The 23,547-nt window shown below is 40.8% G+C and overlaps 1 protein-coding gene across 2 annotated transcripts in view; it reads right to left on the bottom strand.

Annotated features, from left to right (window-relative positions):
- The window catches only part of LOC133569304 (collagen alpha-1(XV) chain-like), a 104,045-nt gene that overhangs the window by 12,877 nt on the left and 67,621 nt on the right, over nt 1–23,547 (bottom strand). The window contains exons 9-26 of one of the 2 annotated variants that reach the window (XM_061921533.1): nt 22,010–22,056; nt 21,628–21,804; nt 21,529–21,555; nt 21,178–21,240; nt 21,030–21,098; nt 20,916–20,969; nt 20,731–20,847; nt 20,602–20,646; nt 13,942–13,995; nt 13,846–13,881; nt 13,656–13,781; nt 13,535–13,591; nt 13,425–13,469; nt 13,277–13,339; nt 13,170–13,205; nt 13,029–13,112; nt 12,890–12,955; nt 12,717–12,779 (exon numbers count right to left, since the gene is read on the bottom strand). In XM_061921533.1, the coding sequence (XP_061777517.1) occupies nt 12,717–12,779; nt 12,890–12,955; nt 13,029–13,112; nt 13,170–13,205; nt 13,277–13,339; nt 13,425–13,469; nt 13,535–13,591; nt 13,656–13,781; nt 13,846–13,881; nt 13,942–13,995; nt 20,602–20,646; nt 20,731–20,847; nt 20,916–20,969; nt 21,030–21,098; nt 21,178–21,240; nt 21,529–21,555; nt 21,628–21,804; nt 22,010–22,056 (1,229 nt within the window). The remainder of the gene's footprint in view (nt 1–12,716; nt 12,780–12,889; nt 12,956–13,028; nt 13,113–13,169; nt 13,206–13,276; nt 13,340–13,424; nt 13,470–13,534; nt 13,592–13,655; nt 13,782–13,845; nt 13,882–13,941; nt 13,996–20,601; nt 20,647–20,730; nt 20,848–20,915; nt 20,970–21,029; nt 21,099–21,177; nt 21,241–21,528; nt 21,556–21,627; nt 21,805–22,009; nt 22,057–23,547) is intronic. The other variant, XM_061921534.1, reaches the window with a different exon arrangement.

The following is a 23,547-nucleotide window of genomic DNA, read 5'->3' as shown; positions in this document are numbered from 1 at the left end:
TATTGACATATTCAAGGCTCACAAATTCCACTTTGAAATATTTTTGGGGTGAAAATATTGCCTATTTTTTGTGTTTGCCATATGAAAAACAATGTTTCCTACGACTAAATCCAATATGTATAGCACATTTTAACAACATTAATGTTTCCATAGTGCTGCATAACAATATTAAAAATTTTAAATATCCTTAGCTCCACCAATGACTGAATAAAAAATAAAACCAATTTAAAAATAAAAACAAAAATAAATATGATCAAAAACGATTTTAAAGGGTAAAACCAATTAAAACAATAAATGGAAATCAAAATTAAAAAATAAAAAATTAATTAAATTTAAAAAACAACACCACAGAAAACACAGAGGACCACACAACTCACGTAATGATGAATAAAAACACGAAAAAATAATTTCCCAAAAACTTAAAAATGAAAGATAGATCTGAAGTTAATCTAGAGACTTAAGCGTTGAAAGTAAAAAAAAAAAATTAAAAAAAAATTGTATGACTTATTTTAACACCTTTATGAGTTGGGCCCCACAAATTTTAATGGGATTTATTTAAAAAAAAAAAAACTTTCATTGCTAAAAAAAAAAAAGAATAACTTATGTTGTTGTTAAGGCTACACCCAGCAGGCACAAGACATTGATACAATGTTGATTGTACGTACATGTCCTTTAAAACTGAATTCGAAAAAACGTTGCAAAATACCTGTATTTGTAAACTGAGACAAGTTTGGTGTCTAATGTTGGATTTGCGTTGTTGGTTAGAAAATGACCAACATTTCAACGGTCACATCTGTAATGTATGGACAGTGAGCGATGCTTGCGTGCACGTGCAGGATGTGGGGCAGGGCGGAAGTTACCAAATAAAGACAAACAACTACAAGCGACCGTCTCCGCTTTATTGATTTCATATAAAGTACAAGCGTACACAACATGGTGTCAGAATTCGCCAACCCCGTCTCCGGGATGCATACACATGATGCAGAGAAGACTTGAAGGTTTGAGCAAAGTTTAAGAAGGCAGGACATGTGAAGTGAAAGAGCGCTGAGATGCCAAACATGGATTCCTTGTTTTTGATAAATTCACTGGACTCGTTCAATTTTGAGGACTTTGCAAACTGGCCTAATTGGATTCAATGTTTCAAAAGGTTCCGGATTGCTGCCGGACTCAATCTTAAAAGTCAAGCATACCAAGTTACCTTGCTTGTCTATACCATGGGAGATATGTAAGGGTTTAACGGTACACAAAAATTTCGGTTCGGTACGTACCTCGGTTTAGAGGTCACGGTTCGGTTCTCTTTCGGTAGTAAGAAAACAACAAAATATAAATTTTTTGGTTATTTATTTACCAAATTTGCAAAATCTTCCACCAAAAATATTTTTCTTAGTGCCATATTTGATGTGAAGTAATCGGAACCTTGGATAGGTCAATAATTCATAATAACATTGATTTTGATTCAATATTATGTTTTGAGCAATGACAGTTTGAAAGAAAAAAACAGCTTTGTTTTATTAGTCAACATTGCAACTTTTTCTAAATTACAATTAACTTTTAAGATTTTTTATTTAACTTTTCTTATGTTTTTGTTTATTTTAATACTATTTTTAGAATGTGCCGTGGGTCTTTAAAACATTAGCTGTAGGCTGCAAATGGCCTCCGGGGCACACTTTTGACACCCCTGCAAAAGATAATAAAAAATTAAATTTGATAAATCTATGGATAAAAAGCAGAGCCTGGCATGCGCGTTCATCATAACTCTCTCACTCTCTCTGTCTCTGCCCCTCCCTCACGAATGCTACTGCGTGCACAATTTGTTTTGTGTTTAACCCCTTCTTAACCCTGAATATACATTGAAAATACACACAACACCAACTCAAAATGCCGGACATTTTGTTGCGATCCGCTGCTCGGATCTACACATATTATTTATTTTTCCATTTTGTATATCTCTCCATCTGACTCCTTATTTCCTGTTTGCTTTGTCACCATGGTCACTCATCAGTCCACCTGCTAGTCTTGGTCCCGGCACACCTGCTGCTCATTATCACTCTCCTACATAAGCCTCCCTCTTTTCTTTGTTCAGTCTGGGTCCATAAAAGTTGCTCACATGCAACAAGTGACGACTGCTCTTCTTGGTACGTTTATTCTTGCTAGCTCATATGCTAAGCCACCTGCCTTTTCTTAGCTCACATGCTAATTGTTTTTGTTTTTACATTTTTCTGTTTTCATGCCAATTCTAGTTTTCTGTTTGTATTTCCTAGTTTTCATACTAGTGTTTTTGGTTTGCCTTTTTATTAGCTCCAGTATTTCTGTTCAGAGCTCTCTTTTTGTTAAATAAATCTTTTAAGATCTTACCTTTGTTGTGTTCACGTCAACGCATCCTCGAGGGAATCGAACCCGGCACCTCGATGTCCACCAGTCCTTACACATTTGAGGCATTTAAGAAACTCCAACCCGGACAGCCCAGCAAAAGAGGACATATCCGGTGAAAAGAGGAGGTATGGTCAGTCTATCGTAGCCCGGTCGCTGCTAGCATGCCTTGTGTTGTGCCTCAGTGTGCAATGTTTACACATCCTGCGATACGCTACTTAAAATGTCCGTGTGGAAACTCGTTGGGTACACTTCTGAACTGAACCGAAACCCCCGTACCGAAACGGTTCAATACAAATACACGTACCGTTACACCCCTAGACATATGGCAGACGATGTGCTGAACACGCGAGATGCATCTGCAGGTTTTTGGCAAACTAATCTCAATGCAGAATCCGCCCCCCTCACCACCTTCATCACCCCATTCAGTCGTTAAAGCTTCAATCGACTTCCCTTTGGAACATCCTCAGTTCCCGAGCACTTTCAGAAGAACAAGCGAAAAGTCTGAGTTTGCGGTGAGCCAGGTCAAGTTCCTTGGGAACATTGTCAGCGCAAATGGGATACAACCTGACCCTGACAAGATTAGGGAAATCAAAGGGATGCCACTCCCCAGTGAGGTCACAGGAGTAAAGAGATTCATGGAAATGGTGAATTACGAGGGGAAATTCTCTCCAAGAATTGCAGAGCTCATGGGACCAATCAGAGAACTCCTTAACGCTGACAATAAGTGGACATCAATCAATCAATCAATGTTTACTTATATAGCCCTAAATCACTAGTGTCTCAAAGGGCTGCACAAACCACTACGACATCCTCGGTAGGCCCACATAAGGGCAAGGAAAACTCACACCCAGTGGGACGTCGGTGACAATGATGACTATGAGAACCTTAGAGAGGAGGAAAGCAATGGATGTTGAGCGGGTCTAACATGATACCGTGAAAGTTCAATCCACAATGGATCCAACACAGTCGCGAGAGTCCAGTCCAAAGCGGATCCAACACAGCAGCGAGAGTCCTGTTCACAGCGGAGCCAGCAGGAAACCATCCCAAGCGGAGGCGGATCAGCAGCGTAGAGATGTCCCCAGCCGATACACAGGCAAGCAGTACATGGCCACCGGATTGGACCGGACCCCCTCCACAAGGGAGAGTGGGACATAGAAGAAAAAGAAAAGAAACGGCAGATCAACTGGTCTAAAAAGGGAGTCTATTTAAAGGCTAGAGTATACAAATGAGTTTTAAGGTGAGACTTAAATGCTTCTACTGAGGTGGCATCTCGAACTGTTACCGGGAGGGCATTCCAGAGTACTGGAGCCCGAACGGAAAACGCTCTATAGCCCGCAGACTTTTTTTGGGCTTTGGGAATCACTAACAAGCCAGAGTCCTTTGAACGCAGATTTCTTGCCGGGACATATGGTACAATACAATCGGCAAGATAGGATGGAGCTAGACCGTGTAGTATTTTATACGTAAGTAGTAAAACCTTAAAGTCACATCTTAAGTGCACAGGAAGCCAGTGCAGGTGAGCCAGTACAGGCGTAATGTGATCAAACTTTCTTGTTCTTGTCAAAAGTCTAGCAGCCGCATTTTGTACCAACTGTAATCTTTTAATGCTAGACATGGGGAGACCCGAAAATAATACGTTACAGTAGTCGAGGCGACATGGGGTCTAGCACGGCAAAATGCCTTTGAGAGAGTGAAGAAGGAACTCAGTTCTTCAATAGTACTAGACCAGTACTGTTGTGAGTGTCAGCAGACGCGTGTTTTTATGGATTAGGAGGAGTCTTGTCACAACTTCTACCCTCTGGTGATTGGAAGCCAGTTTGCCTTTACCTCCCACAGCATGCCTGATACTGAGCGTAGATATGCTCAAATCGAGAAGGAAGCCCTGGCTGTCACGTGAGCATGTGAACGACTTTAGACTTACCTTCTGGGCCTACACTTTGAAATCCGCAATGACCATAAACCACTTATCAGCCTCCTAAGCTCAAGGGCACTGGACGATATTCCACCTTGTGTGTTCCGATTATGACTGAGGCTCCTACGTTTCTCATACACGATAGTGCATGTGCCGGGGAAAAATCTGATTACAGCAGAAGCTCTGTGTAGAGCACCACTCCAACAAACAACAACAGACCAGGACAGCACGCTCCAGAATGAGGTCAGAGCTCAAGTCAATGAGGTGGTGCAGAACCTCCCGGCTTCACCAGAGAAATTGCTGCAATTATCATCCTAGACATACTCCATCAAGGTTATCAAGGCATGGTCAAATGTTTTGTCAGGGCTCATGATGCAGTGTGGTGGTCGATGCTTTTCTCAGCAGATCAAAGAGAAGGTAAGGCAGTGTGAATGCTGTGCAAAGGTACGTTACTTCTCACCTCAACCCTTGCTTTCTACACCCTTGCCCTTACGACCATGGCAACACCTAGCTACTGATCTCTTTGAATGGAAGAAGTGACAGTTTTTATTAGTTATTCATTACTATTCAATATGGGTGTAACGGTACACACAATTTTCGGTTTAATACGTACCTCGGTTTAGAGCACTTTTTTTTTAATTCAAGTACCCCCTAATCAGAGCAAAGCATTTTTAGTTGAAAAACAGAGATAAAGAAGTAAAATACAGCACTATGTCATCAATGTCTGATTTATTTATGTCATGATCCGCTGCTGTCATATTCTGGTTTTGGTTCCATTTTGTATTACATCTTGTTAGAGTTTGTCTTACTTCCTGGTGGCACTTTCTGTTTGTTCCGTTTCCATAGCTACACATTAGTGTCACCTGGTGTTATGTTTTTGACGCGCACCTGCCTCGTAATTATTCTCCTTATTTAAGCCTGCCTTCTGTTGATTCGCTCTCGCAGTCTAATTCGCTATTTGATACAACAGGTGACGTCGCTATCCCCGCTAGTGGTAAAGACTTTGTGTACTTTAGCTTCCACGCTATTCTGTTGCTTGTCCCTAGCTCACATGCTAGCGCTTTCTGTTCATTTTGTCTTTAGTGCCTTTGTGCAAGTGTTTTCTGTTCCTAGTCCGTTTTTGTAGTGATAATAAATCCTCAGTTCTTAACTTCACGATGAGTTTATTCCGCCTGCATCAACGAGAGAACGCAACCGCATATTCACAATGCCAGCTAAACGTCACAATTAAATTGTATAAATAAATAAATGATAAATGGGTTGTACTTGTATAGCGCTTTTCTACCTTCAAGTTACTCAAAGCGCTTTGACACTACTTCCACATTTACCCATTCATACACACATTCACATACTGATGGAGGGAGCTGCCATGCAAGGCGCTAACCAGCACCCATCAGGAGCAAGGGTGAAGTGTCTTGCTCAGGACACAACGTACGTGACGAGGTTGGTACTAGGTGGGGATTGAACCAGGGACCCTCGGGTTGCGCACGGCCACTCTCCCACTGCGGCACGCCGTCCCTAATAACAGTGCAGAATATTGCTCATTTATAGTGGTCTTTCTTAGACTATTTGGAAAAATATATATAGAAATAACTAAAAACTTGTTCAAAAATAAACAAGTGATTCAATTACACTAAAGATTTCTACACATAGAAGTAATCATCAACTTAAAGTGCCCTCTTTGGGGATTGTAATAGAGATCCATCTGAATTCATGAACTTCATTCTAAACATTTCTTCACCAAAAAAGAAATCTTTAACATCAATATTTATGGAACATGGCCACAAAAAAATCTAGCTGTCAACACTGAATATTGCATTGTTGCATTTCTTTTCACATTTTTTGAACTTACATTCATATTTTGTTGAGTATTATTCAATAAATATATTTATAAAGAATTTTTGAATTGTTGTTATTTTTAGAATATTTAAAAAAAATGTCACGTACCGTACCCCTTGGCATACCTTCAAGTACACCCTAGGGGTACGCGTACCCCCATTTGAGAACCACTGGGGTAGAGGTCACGGTTTGGTTCATTTTCGGTATAAGAAAACAACAACATTTACATTTTTTGGTTATTTATTTACCAAATTTAGAAAACAATGGCTTTATCATTTTAACATTGGGAACACAATAATAATTTTGCCCTCGTTAATCAACATTAAGCTGCCTCAAATTGTTGCTCAGATCAAATACAATGACAAAACCTTTCTTCTACAAATAAAAAGTGCAACATTAAACAGTTTCAAGTCAACTCATCATGCTTAATTTATCACAGCATTTGGGAAGCCTGTTGTTGATTTTTATTATGTAAATGTTATATTTTTATCAACATGTGATAGCAGGGACCCTGCCATTCAAAGCTTTTCTGTCCGTATAGCACACACACACACACACACACACACACACACACACACACACACACACGCACGCACACAGGCGCACGCACGCATGCACGCACACACACACACACACACACACACACACACACACACACACCACACACACACATACACTGCAAAATGAGCTAACCTCAAGCTAAAAGCTAATAGCCTTCACCTTAAGCCAGACTTGCGAGCGAGCTGAGCTGCAGTTTAAGTTTCTAGAAGGTCAACGGGCTCATAGTGATGTTAGTAGTAGTTGACTGGGAAATGTGTTTATTATCATTGGGGGAGAGTACGCTGCCTTATGCTCACCTGCTAAACACCTATCTATTAGGGCGGTATAGCTCGGTTGGTAGAGTGGCCATGCCAGCAACTTGAGGGTTGCAGGTTCGATCCCCGCTTCTGCCATCCTAGTCACTGCCACTGTGTCTTTGGGCAAGACACTTTACCCACCTGCGCCCAGTGCCACCCACACTGGTTTAAATGTAACTTAGATATTAGGTTTCACTATGTAAAAGCGCTTTGAGTCACTAGAGAAAAAGGTCTTTATAAATATAATTCACTTCACTTCACTATCTGCTCGACGTTGAAGCATTTCCTACATGCGCTCTGAATACGCACTGCTGATTGGCTGTTACCGCTCTGAATACGCACTGCTGATTGGCTGTTACCGCTATATGCTGTATGTAACCAGTCAGATGGTTGTGTGAGTGGGACCATGCTGGCAGCTGAGACAGAGGGCAGAAGAAGCAAAGCAGCTTGTTAAGACTTTAGCTTAGAAACTCGTTCGGTACACCCCCATACCGAACCGAAACCCCCGTATTGAAACGGTTTAATACAAATACACGTACCGTTACACCCCTACTATTCAAGATACATCGAGCTTTCTAGTCTCCCAAGTACGACATTATCAGCTGTGATGTTGAGAATAAAATCAATTTTCACCCGTCATGGGGTGCCAGACAAACTCCATCACTGATAACTACTCTCAATTTGCAGCCACAGAGTTGGCTGACTTTGCACAAGACTACAACTTTCAATGTGTCACTAGCAGTCCGCGGTATCCCCAGAGCAATAGGAAAGCCGAGCGGGCCGTCAAAACCATCAAGTCACTGCTACAGAGAAGCGAAGATCCCTTCAAAGCACTGATGGCGCACAGAGCAACCCTCCTTGTTCATGGGGTATCGTCAGCACAGCTCTTAAATTGGGCGCAAGATTCAAACACCTCTCTTTGAGTGCCCAAGCACTCTCACAGCAGCGCGGCCAGATTATGAAGCATTTGAAGCAAAAGACAAAGCACTCAAAATACAGCAAGCCGAGGGATATAACCTACACCACAGAGCACGTGAGACGCCACCTCTGCAGCCAGGCCACACCAAGATGTTGTCTCTCGTTCGGCAGGGACACCACGATCATACGAGATCCAAACTCCAACAGGCTACATCAGGAGAACCCGATCACATCTGAGAGAGGTTCCATTGCCAACTGTCAGGGGCCCAGATTCCCCGGTCCTTACCCAAGTTAGAAAAGCAGTAAGGCCGGTCAAAAGACTGAATTTGTAGCTAGAGTTGTGAGTATAAAATGAATAAACCTCCATACCACAACAGAGAGGAATAGGTAGTTGACACTACCTCTCAGTTAGGGCAGTGGTCCCCAACCACCGGGCCGTGGCCCGGTACCGGGCCGTGGCCCGATTGGTACCGGGCCGCAGAAGATTTTTTTTTTTTTATTAAAAAAAAAAAAAAAAAATATTTTTTTATTTTTTATTAAATCAATCAATCAATCAATGTTTACTTATATAGCCCTAAATCACAAGTAAACATAAAAAACACAATATACACTTACAAATAGTGCACCAACCACAAAAAACTCCCTTTTTCATGACAAAAACGTCCCTTTTTCATGACAAAGAAGAAAAAAAGAAAAAGAAAAAAAAAGGACACCCTCCCGGGCCGCGGGACAAATTAAGCGTTGACTGACCGGTCCGCGGATACAAAAAGGTTGGGGACCACTGAGTTAGGGTGTTTACATGTGTTACTGGTATACAAAAAAAAAAAAGAAAAGTAAAGAATATGTGAAATGTGAATGAGGATTTTTTTAATTGATGGTTTAAAACCTGTTTACCTAATGGATACCACTGTTTTTATGTTTTATGTGGAGCAAATAATTAGTTAAAGGGGGGAGACGTAATGGGCAGTGAGCGATGCCTGCGCGCAAAGCGACCGTCTCCGCTTTATTGATTTCATATAAAGTACAAGCATACACTTCAAAATCTACGTCAGAACCCGTCATTGATTAAACGTTGTCAAAAAGCATGTTGTTTCAATGTTAGGTTTGAGTTGCTCAACGTCAGAACCTAATTCAACAAGCTGCTTTAATGCAGGGGTAGGGAACCTATGGCTCTAGAGCCAGATGTGGCTCTTTTGATGACTGCATCTGGCTCTCAGATAAATCTTAGCTGACATTGCTTAACACGATAAGTAATGAATAATTCCGCTGGTAATTACAGTGTCAAAAATAACGTTCAAAATATAAAACATTCTCATGCATTTTAATCCATCCATCCGGTTTCTACCGCACCTGTTCAAAAAGTCGCATTAATGGTAAGAAGTATTTCATTTATTGTTGGTTAGCTTCAGAATAACAATGTTATTAAAAAGAACAAGAGACTTACTACACTGTAAAAATGTTGGTCTTACTTAAAATTGCACGCATTTAGTTGTATTCAGTCTTAAAAAAAATATTATATGGTTTTCGCAGAAATACTTTTCAAAATCTTTGGCTTGTATGGCTCTCTAAGCCAAAAAGGTTCCCGACCCCTGCTTTAATGTATTGTGCCTGCTGGGCAATTACTTTAAATAAAATATTCCTCTTTGAAAGTCTTTTTGGGGAAATATAGCATATTTTGTGTTTCCACAATAAAAAACTGGTTTTAACAAAAAGAACATATGGCATGAAAAAAAATACATAACTTTACATCGTGAGATGGATTAGAAGTTGATATAAATATTTAAGCGTTGAATAGAGATTTTAAAATAAAAATATACAACTTATTTTTGTTATATTTTTTATGACTTAGACCCTTCAAGGTCCCCAGAAATAAACTTGAGGAAAGCCCTAAAGGTTAAAAAAAAAAATCTAGATATTATATTGATTTTGAAAATTGTTTTTTCAGTGTAAAATGTTTGAACACCCCTGGTCTACCAGTAGTAGTGGCTGTCTATGAGTACCAAAACATGACACAAATCTACATTGAATAAAAGGAGGCTTTGCTACACGTCCAAGAAAATCAACTATCTGTCATTCGGCAACAGACATGAAGCTGTAGGTTTGATGATTTAGTCTTAAATAATGTTACTGTTAAAATGTGAGTGTAATGTTAGTACGCAGTGCACATAGCCATACTAGCGTTGCTAACGTTAGCGTTCTCCTGTTCCACTCCTTAATGTTATGTTGTTATATGTGATACATGGACAAGTGCAGAGTTAGATGTAAAACGTGGGTAAAGGGCTTGACAGCGCCTCTTTTTGGCGCCTCTTTCTATGCCACATCAATGTGGAATGCACTCCCAACAGGTATAAAAGTAAGTGCATCTCTATATTCCTTCAAAACCGCTCTAAAACAACACCTCCAGGCAACTTCAACACTTTACTAATACCCTCCTCCATTCACATTCCGTCCCCCCGGATTATAAACAACCTAATGTAAATAATCAAATGTACTTCTAATGTATATACTGTACTTGTTCTTAGGCTATCTGAACTCACTATGTTCTCTGCTGGCTGTACATATCCTACTAAGTAAGACCTACACTGTTTCAATGTCCACATTTCTCGGTTGATGCAATTGTTGATGACTGAAGTACTGATATCAACCAAAGCTCCTCATCCCACCCCCCGGATTGTAAATAATGTAAATAATTCAATGTATATACTATGATGATTAACCTGTTTGATGACTGTATTATGCTGATAGTATATATTTCTACCATGAATTGATTAACGTGGAAAACGACTTAAACAAGTTGTAAAACTTATTCGGGTGTTACCATTTAGTGGTCAATTGTACGGAATATGTACTGAAGTGTGCAATCTACTATTACAAGTATCAATCAATCAATCAATCAATCAATCACAGCTCATTAGCATTAAAGCTACAGACCAGCATTTTCCTGAAAACACGTTTTGCATTGTCTAAATTCCAGCACCGAGGCTAAGTTTTGGAAAACACACTTTTTATGTTGGAAAAAGCGTTTCAAAAAAATCCTTGACATTGTAAAACCATCCTATGGCACCATCTGGTGGTTGTGGGTTGTATTACAGGTACCGTAATACTTAGCACATCAGGTTTAAACTAGGGGTGTCCCTAAACAACTCTGTCACTTCCCTTACAATACGGATATTGGAGTTTTGAGTATTGGCTGATACCAATATTAATGCAATATAATATCACCAGCAATCAAACATTAGTTGTATGGAATGTTAGTAAAGGCTTGATCTCTGGCGACCGCTGTTTCCATCAGGGGGGTCGATGTGGACATGGTTGAGGATTATAGATACCTCGGAGTACACATCGACAACAAGCTGAATGGGTCAAAACACGATGAGGCCCTCTACAAGAAGGGACAGAGCCCCTTCCCTCAGGAGGCTAGGATCCTTCAACGTCTGTACAAAGATGTTGAAGATGTTCTACGAGTCGGTGGTGGGGAGCGCTTTCTTGTATGCCGTGGCCTGCTGGGGCAGCGGGCTGAGAGTGAGGAACGCAAACAGACTGGACAAGTTGGTAGAGAAGGCCAGTAATGTGGTGGGAGTGGAGCTGGACTCTCTTGTGGTGGTGTCAGAGAGGAGAAGTCTAGCAAAACTCCTAGCCATTATGGACAACACCTCCCACACACTACACTCTGACCTTGCGGAGAGAATGAGCACGTTCAGTGGAAGGCTCAGACTCCCAAAATGTAACACGGAACGACACAGGAGGTCCTTCATACCGACAGCCATCAGACTGTATAATGCATATGTTCCTTCTTGACTGCACTTAAATGTAGACTATATGTAGAATATATTTATATTATTCATATATTATATATATATAATATATGTCATATATTATTTATTATTATTATTGTTTATTGTGAGCGAACTGTGGTGCTGAATTTCCCCCAGGTACGATAAAGTACTTTCTATTCTATTCTATTCTATTCTATCAAGTGAAATAAGACAGAGTCATCAAGTTGAGGTGGAGTGGTATTTTTTTTTGGGCAACACTGAGGGGCAACATTGTTCATTAAGCTAAGCTCATGACGCAGTAGATGTATAATGTGGACACGTTTGTTACTGAAAACTTCCTTCTTTTGCCTTGGATAATTTGTATGTGCAAGTTATATGCAATTATATTTTTTTTAGTTGTTTATATTGGCAGATGTGCTGTTTTTGACTGTAATATTGTTCAATTAAAGACACGTATTACATATGTCTAGCTTGTGTGCTTTTGTGTGCTTAGCTGTTGTGTAGCGGCAAGCTCCTAGTAGCCTATACCCTAGCATGTTTACTTTTTGTAAATGACTTGACTAAAATGTGGGCGGTATAGCTCGGTTGGTAGAGTGGCCGTGCCACCAACTTGAGGGTTTCAGGTTGGATCCCCGCTTCCACCATCTTAGTCACTGCCGTTGTGTCCTTGGGCAAGACACTTTACCCACCTGCGCCCAGTGCCACCCGCACTCGTTTAAATGGAACTTAGATATTGGGTTTCACTATGAAAAAAGCGCTATATAAAATATAATTCACAATAATTCACAAAATAAAATAAAAGACCAACCTTGTGTGTTGATCGGAGGACATTTAGATGTTGACTTTGCACAAGCAAACACGCGGCAGGACTGCTTGTATCGGACCATTTTGCATGAAAACCGATATTATCCCATACTTGTTTTTGTTGCTGATATCGGACTAATATCCGATATCAATATTAGAGTGGGACAAGCCTTGCTCGAAACCCGAGTTAGGTTGCTAATCTTGCATCATACACACTTGTGTGTATAAGACCCTTACCTTGAGTCCTGAAGGTCCTTGAAGACCTTGCAGTCCAGTGTCTCCCTTAAGGCCTGGTTGTCCCTACACATAGTGAAAGAAACATCCTTACATGTTGTCCTGGATGCTGTGGACCCTCTTCTGTCAGACACAGCTGTGTTCTGATCCAGTTTTTATTTTCACGTGACACTTACTGCGAGACCCTGAGCCTCGAGAATCCCCGAGAGATTGTAGACGCCATCAGTGTCGTTAAGTAGCAGCTGAGGAGAGAAGCGCATCAGTGAGTGACAACATCTAGTGATTGAAGGGTTTTGAGGTCTTTTGCTGAGGTACCTCCTGGAAGTTGATGAAAGATCCTGGAGGGCCAGGAGGTCCTGGAGGGCCAGGTAGGCTAAGTCCATCCCGTCCTGGCTCCCCCTACAAACCAAGAGGTAAGTATTACACTTGCCTAAAATGAGTTTAGGGTGCTCTTACCTTAAGTCCTAGGGCACCAACGTCTCCTTTAGGACCCTGAACACAACACAGAACCATTCATTACGATAAAAGTTAAGTTGCGCTTCTTGGAATTTGTGTTTCCTGACCTCTGAACCTTTCGCTCCTTCTGGTCCTGCGGGCCCTGGTGGACCTGCAGCACCGGGCTGCCCCTGCTCACGACAAGACCACCCATTCATGATGGATACTTATGATAAAACGTATCGTTTTTGTGAGCGTGTCAAGTTGACCCCTTACCTTAAGACCTGGCTCTCCTGCAGGACCCTGCAGACCTTCTTCACCCTGAAATCAGTAACCAAAACCACATCAGTTCGCGTAGCTCTTGTCCTGTGAGGGTCCTTATATACCTTGGCTCCTCGAAGTCCTGGCACTCCTGGTTGTCCCGATCCAAACCCTTCCAAGTCCTGAAAACATTCTAATCTGTTATTCACAGTTTTGCATTCAAATGATTGTATATCTCAAATGTACCTCAAATTCAAAGAGAGAGCCTTTAGCGGGTGGTCCGGGAGGTCCAGGAGGGCCCGGTGGACCTCTGGGACCAGATGTCCCCTCTGGACCCGGAAGTCCTGGAAATCCTGCAGGGCCCAGATCTCCCTGAATGAGAAATACAACAAAAATTTGTAAAGAAGAATACTGTTGTCAAATGTTAAACTTGTACCTTCAGTCCTGGTCCGCCGCTCACTCCGGGTTCTCCCTGTTCAACAAGAATTTCATGACATTTGTAGAATTTGTTCGAATTTTTTCAAATCCTCACCTTGTCTCCTTTCTCTCCAGCAAGTCCTTGCTCTCCATCGTTTCCCTCCACTCCCTGAAAGTCACCAAAAATTATTTGATTTATTTATTTTTTAGCATTTCCCCATTTATTTGTGTCATAGAAGCTTCTAAGCACAAGCTGACTTGCAGCGTGATTACGACCACTGGCGAGTTTACTTTAAGGGCAGGACATTCAGTGCCCTGCCACCTCCAGCAGAGGGAGCTGTGCGAAAAACAAAATTACCTTCTTTCCATGTATCTTTAATTGTAGTTTAAAAGTGTAGAACACAGACGTCAAACTCAAGCCCCAGGGGCCAAAACTGGCCCGTCACATCATAACTCTAATATGGCAAGTCACAATATTTTATGTGGTCTGGAAAATCATTTTATTGTGGCCCGCCACATTATTTTTTTGTGGTTGGCCATGCCATTTAATTAGGTCTGTCACTTCATAGTATTGTGCCTTGCCACGTTTTTTTTTAATGTGGACTGCCACATCATTATAGTTGCGGACCACAATACTTTAAATTGGCCCGCCACATTACTCTAATGTTGCCTTCTATGTCGTTTTACATAGTCCATCCATCCATCCATCCATTTTCTACCACTTATTCCCTTCGGGGTCTGCCACATAATTCCAATGTGGCCCGCCACATCATTTTACATGATCAACCACATCCTTTTATTGTGGCCTACCACATCATTTTAAGGTGGCCCACCAATTAATTTTTTTTGTACCTCACCACATTATTTAATGTGGTCCACAACTTTTGTTTAAAGTGGACTGCCACATAATTGTATTATGGCCCATTATTTTATGGTGGCCCACAATATCATTCTAATTTGGCCTGACACGTAATTTTATTGGACCGTGCCACATTATTTTATGTGCTCCACCACTTTTGTTTAAAGTGGACTGTCACATAATTCTAATGTGGCACAGAGTATGCAGCTAAACACAGTCAACCCTGGAGCCCTGACTAGAGGGCGAGGCAGGCATTTGATTGGCAACCAACACCAGGGTACGCCCCGGCTGACAGTCAGCGACAGGTCAGGGGGGAAAGCAATCGGAAACACAGACAGGATTTGGAGCTAAACTAGGAGTGCCAAACAAATGCATAAAATAGGTAAACATAACAATATGTCAGAGCAAACAAGACAGGTTGTCGCAGACCACATAATTTTATTGTGGCCCACCATGTCATTATGTGGTCTGACACATAACTCTAATACGTCAATAACACGTCATTTTATATGGTGCACCATACCGTTTAATTTGGCCCACAATTCCATGTTATGTGGTGTGCCACGCCATTTAAAACGGCCCACAATCTCTTTAAATATGGTCCGCCACATCATTAATTGTGGCCCACAATTGCATTTTTAGGGGTTCTGCCACATCATTCTTATGTGACCCACAATGTCATTTTATGTGGTCTGCCACACCATTCTAATGTGTCCCACATCATTCTAATGTGGTCCACAACAACATTTCATGTGGTCCGCCACCCATTTAAAGTGGCCCACAATGTCATCTTATGTGGTCTGCCACACCATTCTAACGTGGCCCACATCATTTTAATGTGGTCCACAACATTTCATGTGGTCCATCACACCATTTAAAGTGGCCCACCATGTCATTTTATGTGGTCTGACACAACATTCTAACGTCTCCCACATCATTCTAATGTGGTCCACAGCAAAATTTCACGTGGTCCATCACACTACTTAAAGTGGCCCGCAATGTCATTTTATGTGGTCTGCCACACCATTCTAATGTGTCCCACATCATTCTAATGTGGTCCACAACAACATTTTATGTGGTCTGCCACATAATTTAAATTGGCCCGCAATGTCATTTCATGTGGTCTGCAACATCAGTCTAAAGCGACCCACAATGCCATTTTACGTGGCCTGCCACATCATTGTAATATGGCCCACAATGTCAATTCATGTGGTTTGCCACATAATTCTAATGTGGCCCACAATGTCATTTTGTTGTTTGCCACATCATATAAAGTGGCCCACAATGTCATTTTATGTGGTCCGCCACACCATTTAAACTGGCCCACATTGGCATTTTTTGTGGTCTGCTACATCATTCTAATGTGGTCCACAACAACATTTTATGTGGTCCGCCACACCATTTAAACTGGCCCACATTGGCATTTTTTGTGGTCTGCTACATCATTCTAATGTAGTCCACAACAACATTTTATGTGGTCCGCCACACCATTTAAATTGGCCCACAATGTCATTTCATGTGGTCTGCAACATCAGTCTAAAGCGACCCACAATGCCACATTATGTGGCCTGCCACATCATTGTAACGTGGCCAACAATGTCATTTTATGTGGTTTGCCACATAATTCTAACGTGGCCCACAATGTCATTTTGTTGTTTGCCACATCATATAAGGTGGCCCACAATGTCATTTTATGTGGTCTGCCACACCATTTAATGTGGCCCACAATGGCATTTTTTGTGGTCTGCTACATCATTCTAATGTGGTCCACAACAACATTTTATGTGGTCCGACACATAATTTAAATTGGCCCACAATGTCATTTCAAGTGGTCTGCAACATCAGTCTAAAGCGATCCACAATGCCATTTTAGTGGCCTGCCACATCATTGTAACGTGGCCAACAATGTATTTTTATGTGGTTTGCCACATAATTCTAATGTGGCCCACAATGTGATTTTGTTGTTTGCCACATCATATAATGTGGCCCACAATGTCATTTTATGTGGTCCGCCACACTATTTAAAGTGGCCCACAATGGCATTTTATGTGGTCTGCTACATCATTCTAACGTGGTCCACAACAACATTTTATGTGGTCCGCCACATCATTTAAATTGGCCCACAATGTCATTTCATGTGGTCTGCAACATCAGTGTAAAGCAGGCGTCGGGAACCTTTTTGGCTGAGAGAGCCATGAAAGCCAAATATTTTAAAATGTATTTCCGTGAGAGCCACATAATATTTTTTAACACTGAATACAACCGAATGCATGCATTTTTAAGTAAGACCGACATTTTTAGAGTATATTAAGTCTTTTATTATTTTTAATAACATTTTTATTCCGAAGTTAACCAATAATAAAATACTTCTTACCATTAATGCAACTTTTTGAACAGGCGCGGTAGAAAACGAATGGATGGATTAAAATGCATGACAATGTTTTGTATTATGAACTCTATTTTTAACACTGTGATTACCAGCGGAATTGTTCATTACTTATCGCGTTAAGCAATGTCAGCTAAGATTTATCTGAGAGCCAGATACAGTCATCAAAAAAGCCGCATCTGGCTCGAGAGCCATAGGTTCCCTACCCCTGGTCTAAAGCGACCCACAATGCCATTGTATGTGGCCTGCCACATCATTCTAATGTGGGCCACAATTTCCTTTTATGTGGTTTGCCACATAATTCTAATGTGGCCCACAATGTCATTTTGTTGTTTGCCACATCATATAAAGTGGCCCACAATGTCATTTAATGTGGTCCGCCACACCATTTAAAGTGGCCCACAATGGCATTTTATGTGGTCTGCTACATCATTCTAATGTGGGCCACAATGTCATTTTATGTTGTTTGCCACATAATTCTAATGTGGGCCACAATGCCATCTTTTTGTTTGCCACATCATTTGAAGGCCTACTGAAATGAGATTTTCTTATTTAAGCGGGGATAGCAGGTCCATTCTATGTGTCATACCTGATCATTTCGCGATATTGCCATATTTTTGCTGAAAGGATTTAGTAGAGAACATCCACGATAAAGTTCGCAACTTTCGGTGCTAAGAGAAAATACCTGCCTCTACCGGAAGTAGCAGACGATGACGTCACATGTTGATGGCTCCTTACATATTCACATTGATTTTAATGGGAGCCTCCAACAAAAACAGTTATTCGGACCGAGAAAACGACAATTTCCCCATTAATTTGAGCGAGGATGAAAGATTTGTGTTTGAGTATATTGATAGCGACGGACTAGAAAAAAAGAAAAAAAAAGTGATAATAAAAAATGTTTTAGACACATTTACTAAGATAATTCTGGGAAATCCCTTATCTTTCTATTGTGTTGCTAGTGTTTCAGTAGTGTACGTCCACGGCCGGGTGTTAACGCGCAGTGTCTCAGGGAAGTCGACGGCAGCTTTATGGGCAGCACATGCTCAGCTCATATCCGGTAAGAAGCGACTTTTTAACCACAATTTTCTCACCGAAACCTGCTGGTTGACATTCGGTTGGAATCCATATCCACTCTGATCCATAGTAAAGTTTCACCTCCGTGAATTTTAAACAAGGAATCACCGTGTGTTTGTGTGGCTAAAGGCTAAAGCTTCCCAACTCCATCTTTCTACTTTGACTCCTCCAATATTAATTGAACAAATTGCAAAAGATTCAGTAACACAGGTCTCCAAAATACTGTGTAATTATGCCGTTAAAGCAGACGACTTTTAGCTGTGTGTGTGTGCAGCGCTCATATTCCTAACAGCCCGTGACGTCACGTGTACACATCATCATTCCGCGACGTTTTCAAGAAAAAACTCCCGGGAAATTTAAAATTGCAATTTAGTAAACTAAAAAGGCCGTATTGGTATGTGTTGCAATGTTAATATTTCATCATTGATATATAAACTATCAGACTGCGTGGTCGGTAGTAGTGGGTTTCAGTAGGCCTTTAAAGTGGTCCACAATGTCATTTTATGTGGTCTGCCACATCATTCTAATTTGGCCCACAATGTCATTTCATGTGGTGTGCCACAGCATTTGAAGTGGCCCAAAATATCATTTTATTATGTATACCACATAATTCTAATGCGGCCCACAATGTCATTTTGTTGTTTGCCACATTTAAAATGGCCAACAATGTCATTTTTATGTGGTCTACCTCATCATTTAACGTGGCCCACAATTTCATTTTATGTGGTCTGTCAATTAATTCTAATGTGGCTCACAATATCCTATCAGGACATTGTGAGCTTCTATTTTTTGCCAGATGCCGCGACAAATCAGTTCAATTGAGATAAAATCTGCTAGTGTTGGACAGGAAGTTATGCACAAACACGATATAAAGTATCTGGTTTACTTTCAAAATAAAATACTCTGTCTTCAAGGCGGATCGTGTTTTACATTTTGAAAGGTCTTAATGGCCGGCGACAGACATGAATTCCACTTGTCAAAGGTTTTCGGACTTAATTTCATCTTGGATGAGAACATGCTGATTCTGGAGGTCCAAAATTAAAGAATAATGTGCAGGCATATTCTGGGCAGCAACATTGGGATATGTGGGCCTTTGTCAAATATTAGCTGAAAAGAAGACTGGGAAAGCAAAGGACCGTTTCTCAATACCCGACCTGTTTTTTGTGCCTTTAAAAAAGATTTTGAACTCTAAATTAAAACACTCTTTACCTCGAACAACCAAAAAGCTGCGAAAACGATGATGCTGTGTTCTAAGTTTAAGTTATTTACTGAAATTGAGTGAGCCTATGGCTTTGTACTTTGTTTGTTCCGTATATATATATATATATATATATATATATATATATATATATATATATATATATATATATATATATTGCATTCTTTTTTAGTTACTCTGAATTTACAACCCACTGGCGCTGTTTTGTACTGTTTTCGTACTTATTTTGATTATTGTTTCTCAACTGTTTGTGAATGTTGAAATTTATAAATAAAGGTTTGAAAAAAAAAGAACGCGAAAGACCGGTTGTGTGACATGCACGCCAGGGATGATGTTACTGTTGTATTGTTGCTTGCTGCAACAAATAAAGTGATTTATCAAGGCAGGACTGAGTTTATTTCCTTCTGTCTCTCTGGAAAGACAGAATAAACTGTTGGGATTTCCTTTAATACAACTTCCCCTATGACAAGATTATGTGCGGATTGGCGAGATCTCGTAAAAAAAAAAAACTGCGCGGCTTTGCTGCACGACAGAGCTGCAACAGAACAGTGGTGAGGATTGTGGTTACATGTGGATCTCTGAGGGAAGTCACAATTGCCCTTAATAAAATTTGGTTTGTCACCCCTGGTCTAGAGTGTGCTTCAAATGACAAAATATCCAACTTGCTCCTGCTGACTCTCCCTGTCCTTTATGTTACATTTTCTAGCAATGTCCGCCAAAAGGCAAGTGATTACGAACAAGAAATGTAATTAAAGCTCATACAATCCATCCATCCATCTTCTTCTGTCTTTCTGAGGTCGGGTCGCGGGGGCAGCAGCCTAAGCAGAGAAACCCAGACTTCCCGGTGGAAAACATAGCCTTCCCAACGTGTCTTGGGTCTTTCCCTAAACCAGGGGGCATCCTGACCAGATGCCCTAACCACCTCAAATATAGCATTCTTAAATAAAATATAAAAAAATTATAATAATTTTTAAATGCAGCTTTATATATTACGCACATCTTTCGGGGGGTTTTGTCCATTCATCCAGTTAGTTTAAGCCTTTTATGAATAGAAAGACACATTTCCCCCAGAAAGCCTTGCTGCTGAGTCCATGTTTCCTATGTTCCTTCTAGAGTTTTATGGACTAAGATGGCAGTTAGTCAGTGCAGCAAGCAGGTGCAAAGCATGAATGAACATGGACTTTTTTATATATATGCAGGGGAAATAGTGTCTTTCTGGTCCCAGCGAGGATACCTGACCAGACAAAGAACCAGAACCGGAGCCGCTAAACGACACGTCCTGGAAAAGTAATAGTATCAAGCACCTAGTTTTCGTTTATATACCAGACGACTCAAGAAACATGATACAAGTTGTTGGACTTACAGGAAGTCCGGGTTTTCCATTCTCCCCGTCTTTCCCAGGAGGCCCAGGTGGTCCAGGTATGCCAGCCTCAGACGGTGCTCCAGGGGGTCCTCGGGGTCCGGGAGCACCAGGGGGTCCCTATCAAAGCAAAGCTAATGATCAAACTCTTAATGTGTGAAGAAAATATGTTTGTGAAAGAGGCTCACTCGGATGATTTCTGCATCTCCATCAAAGTCCTCCAAACCTGAACCTGAGCCATCCTGGGGATCACACAAAATAATCAATTATTTATTATTAAGGCGAAACAAAAACATTCTTACCAGGAAGGATACGCGCCCTGGAGCTCCAGGAGGTCCTGGAAGACCAGGCATTCCAACCCCAGTATCACCCTGAGCACAATTCAAGAATTACATGATGTGCTTTTCATATTTAATTTACTTTTGCAATGAATTGGAAACAAATATGTACCTTTTCTCCTTTGGGTCCTGGCTCTCCTTGAAGCCCGGGGAATCCTGGAATGCCATTTGCTCCCTGAGAACAAAAGTATCTCATATCAAGAGCAAATGGATAGGTTGATTGGCAACACTAAATTGGCCCTAGTGTGTGAATGTGAGTGTGAATGTTGTCTGTCTATCTGTGTTGGCCCTGCGATGAGGTGGCGACTTGTCCAGGGTGTACCCCGCCTTCCGCCCGATTGTAGCTGAGATAGGCGCCAGCGCCCCCCGCGACCCCGAAAGGGAATACGCGGTAGAAAATGGATGGATGGATGGATGGGTGACAGCACACTGCCTCCCTCTAGTGGCAAGGTTTGTTACTTACGAGAGCGCCAGTTTCCCCTTTGCTTCCCTGAAAGACATTTTGACAATGGGTTGTATTGCTATTATAGAAAATTAATCGAAAAAGACATGAATAACGTACGGGCTGGCCATCTTTCCCCGCAGCTCCGGGTGGGCCTGAAGGTCCCCGAGGACCCGGTGGACCACGAGGTCCAGGCTCGGCTCCTAATCCAGCACCTTCTCCGGCAGGGCCGGCGGGTCCTTGTGGACCTGGTTCACCTCTGTCACCTTCCAGTCCTGTTGTGGACACCTGCAGGTACTGAACAAACTCACTAATTATTTCACTAAAGAAAAATAATCCCTTATTATTTTAGGACAACGTGACATTTTAGGCATTGTTTACATTTCATGGATGAATATATTTCTTTTAAATCAGGAGAAAATGTTCTTTCAGAGGTGCATGAACATTACACATCGTGTAATCTCTGCTATGCATTGAACTATAAAAGACATTTTGAACTTACAGAGTCTGGTTTGGAGGTTGTTGTCGCTGTGCTATGTGTTGGTGCCACTGGAAAAGAGTAAAAATGTCAAATATTAAAATATTGTTCAAAAAAAGTTCATGGAAATTCATTCAAATCGGTAATGACAATCAAAAATATGAAATGATGCTTTAGTTCAGGAGTGTCAAACCTGGGGCCCTAAAAACAGGTTTTATTCGGCCCGCATGATGAGTTTGCCAAGTAATAAAATGAGCTGCTTTTATTTTTTTAAACGAAAGGAACTGCGGTTTTAAATGTGTCCACTGGATGTCACAATAGCAATTCTGTTAGGCAAGCAAACAATGTACATTAAAAGGTGAATGTGGCTCCTCCTCCTTGACCCACATGAAACTTAAAACCTGACGTTTTACGTCTTCTGCTTCGACCACATTGTCATTTGGAACCCTCGTTGCCCCAAAACATCTCTGTCAAACACGAGAAAAGTGAATGTAAACCTTTTGAATTAGATTTTACCTCCGTTCCTTACGGTTGGTAGAGTTAAGAGACAGGGCTGCGGCGCTAGCACTGAGCGCCGGGACGGACAGGCTTCACAGTGTCTTGGCTGAATGAGCAGGTACCGGACACCTCAGTCTCCTTAGACCAGGGGTGTCTAAAGTGTGGCCCGGGGGCCATTTGCGGCCCGCAGCTCATGTATTCTAAAAACACTAAAATATTCTTATTTTTTCTTAAACAATAAAAAGTGGAATAAAAGAGCAAATTGGTGAAATGCAACGAGAAAAAGTTGCATCGTTGACTCTAATTGGTAGAGTGGCCGTACCAGCAACTTGAGGGTTGCAGGTTCGAATCCCGCTTCCGCAATCCTAGTCACTGCCGTTGTGTCCTTGGGCAAGACACTTTACCCACGTGCTCCCAGTGCCACCCACACTGGTTTAAATGTAACTTAAATATTGGGTTTCACTATGTAAAGCGCTTTGAGTCACTAGAGAAAAGCGCTATATAAATATAATTCACTTCACTTCACTAATAACACAATTTTTAAAATAAAAAAAAAATAAAAAAATGGATAAAAATCTATGTTACTATAAATTATTGATTGATTTAAGGACAAAAAGGAGATAAATACAACAAAAATAAAAACATGAAAAATAAGAACATTTGAAAAAAATGTTTCCATACTAATTATATAGTAATACTAATTATACTAATTATCCTATTGGTTGTTATTATTAATATACTAAACCAATTACAATATATATTATATGAAGCTGATATAACGATTTAAGTGTTGAATGAAAAATAAACAAAATTTAAAAAAGCATGACCTTTTTATGAGCGGAGCACTTTTGGATCCCCAAGAATTTTAGTGGAATTTAATAACTGTCTTTGCTAAAAAAAAAAAATTAAGAACATTTCTCATTAATTTTGCTATGAATTTTTGACCTATTTAGGGATCCAATAACTTCACATTAAATATTTCACTTTGAAAATGTTTTTGGGAAAAATATTGTATATATTGTGTATTTTGCCTCAAAAAATAGGGTTTCGACAAAAAGCTTGTA

This window comes from Nerophis ophidion, linkage group LG15, assembly GCF_033978795.1.
Source record: "Nerophis ophidion isolate RoL-2023_Sa linkage group LG15, RoL_Noph_v1.0, whole genome shotgun sequence".
In the NCBI taxonomy this organism is placed as follows: Eukaryota; Metazoa; Chordata; class Actinopteri; order Syngnathiformes; family Syngnathidae; genus Nerophis; species Nerophis ophidion.
Note: the sequence above shows the minus strand (reverse complement) of the source record. Positions and strands in the feature narration are given on the sequence as shown.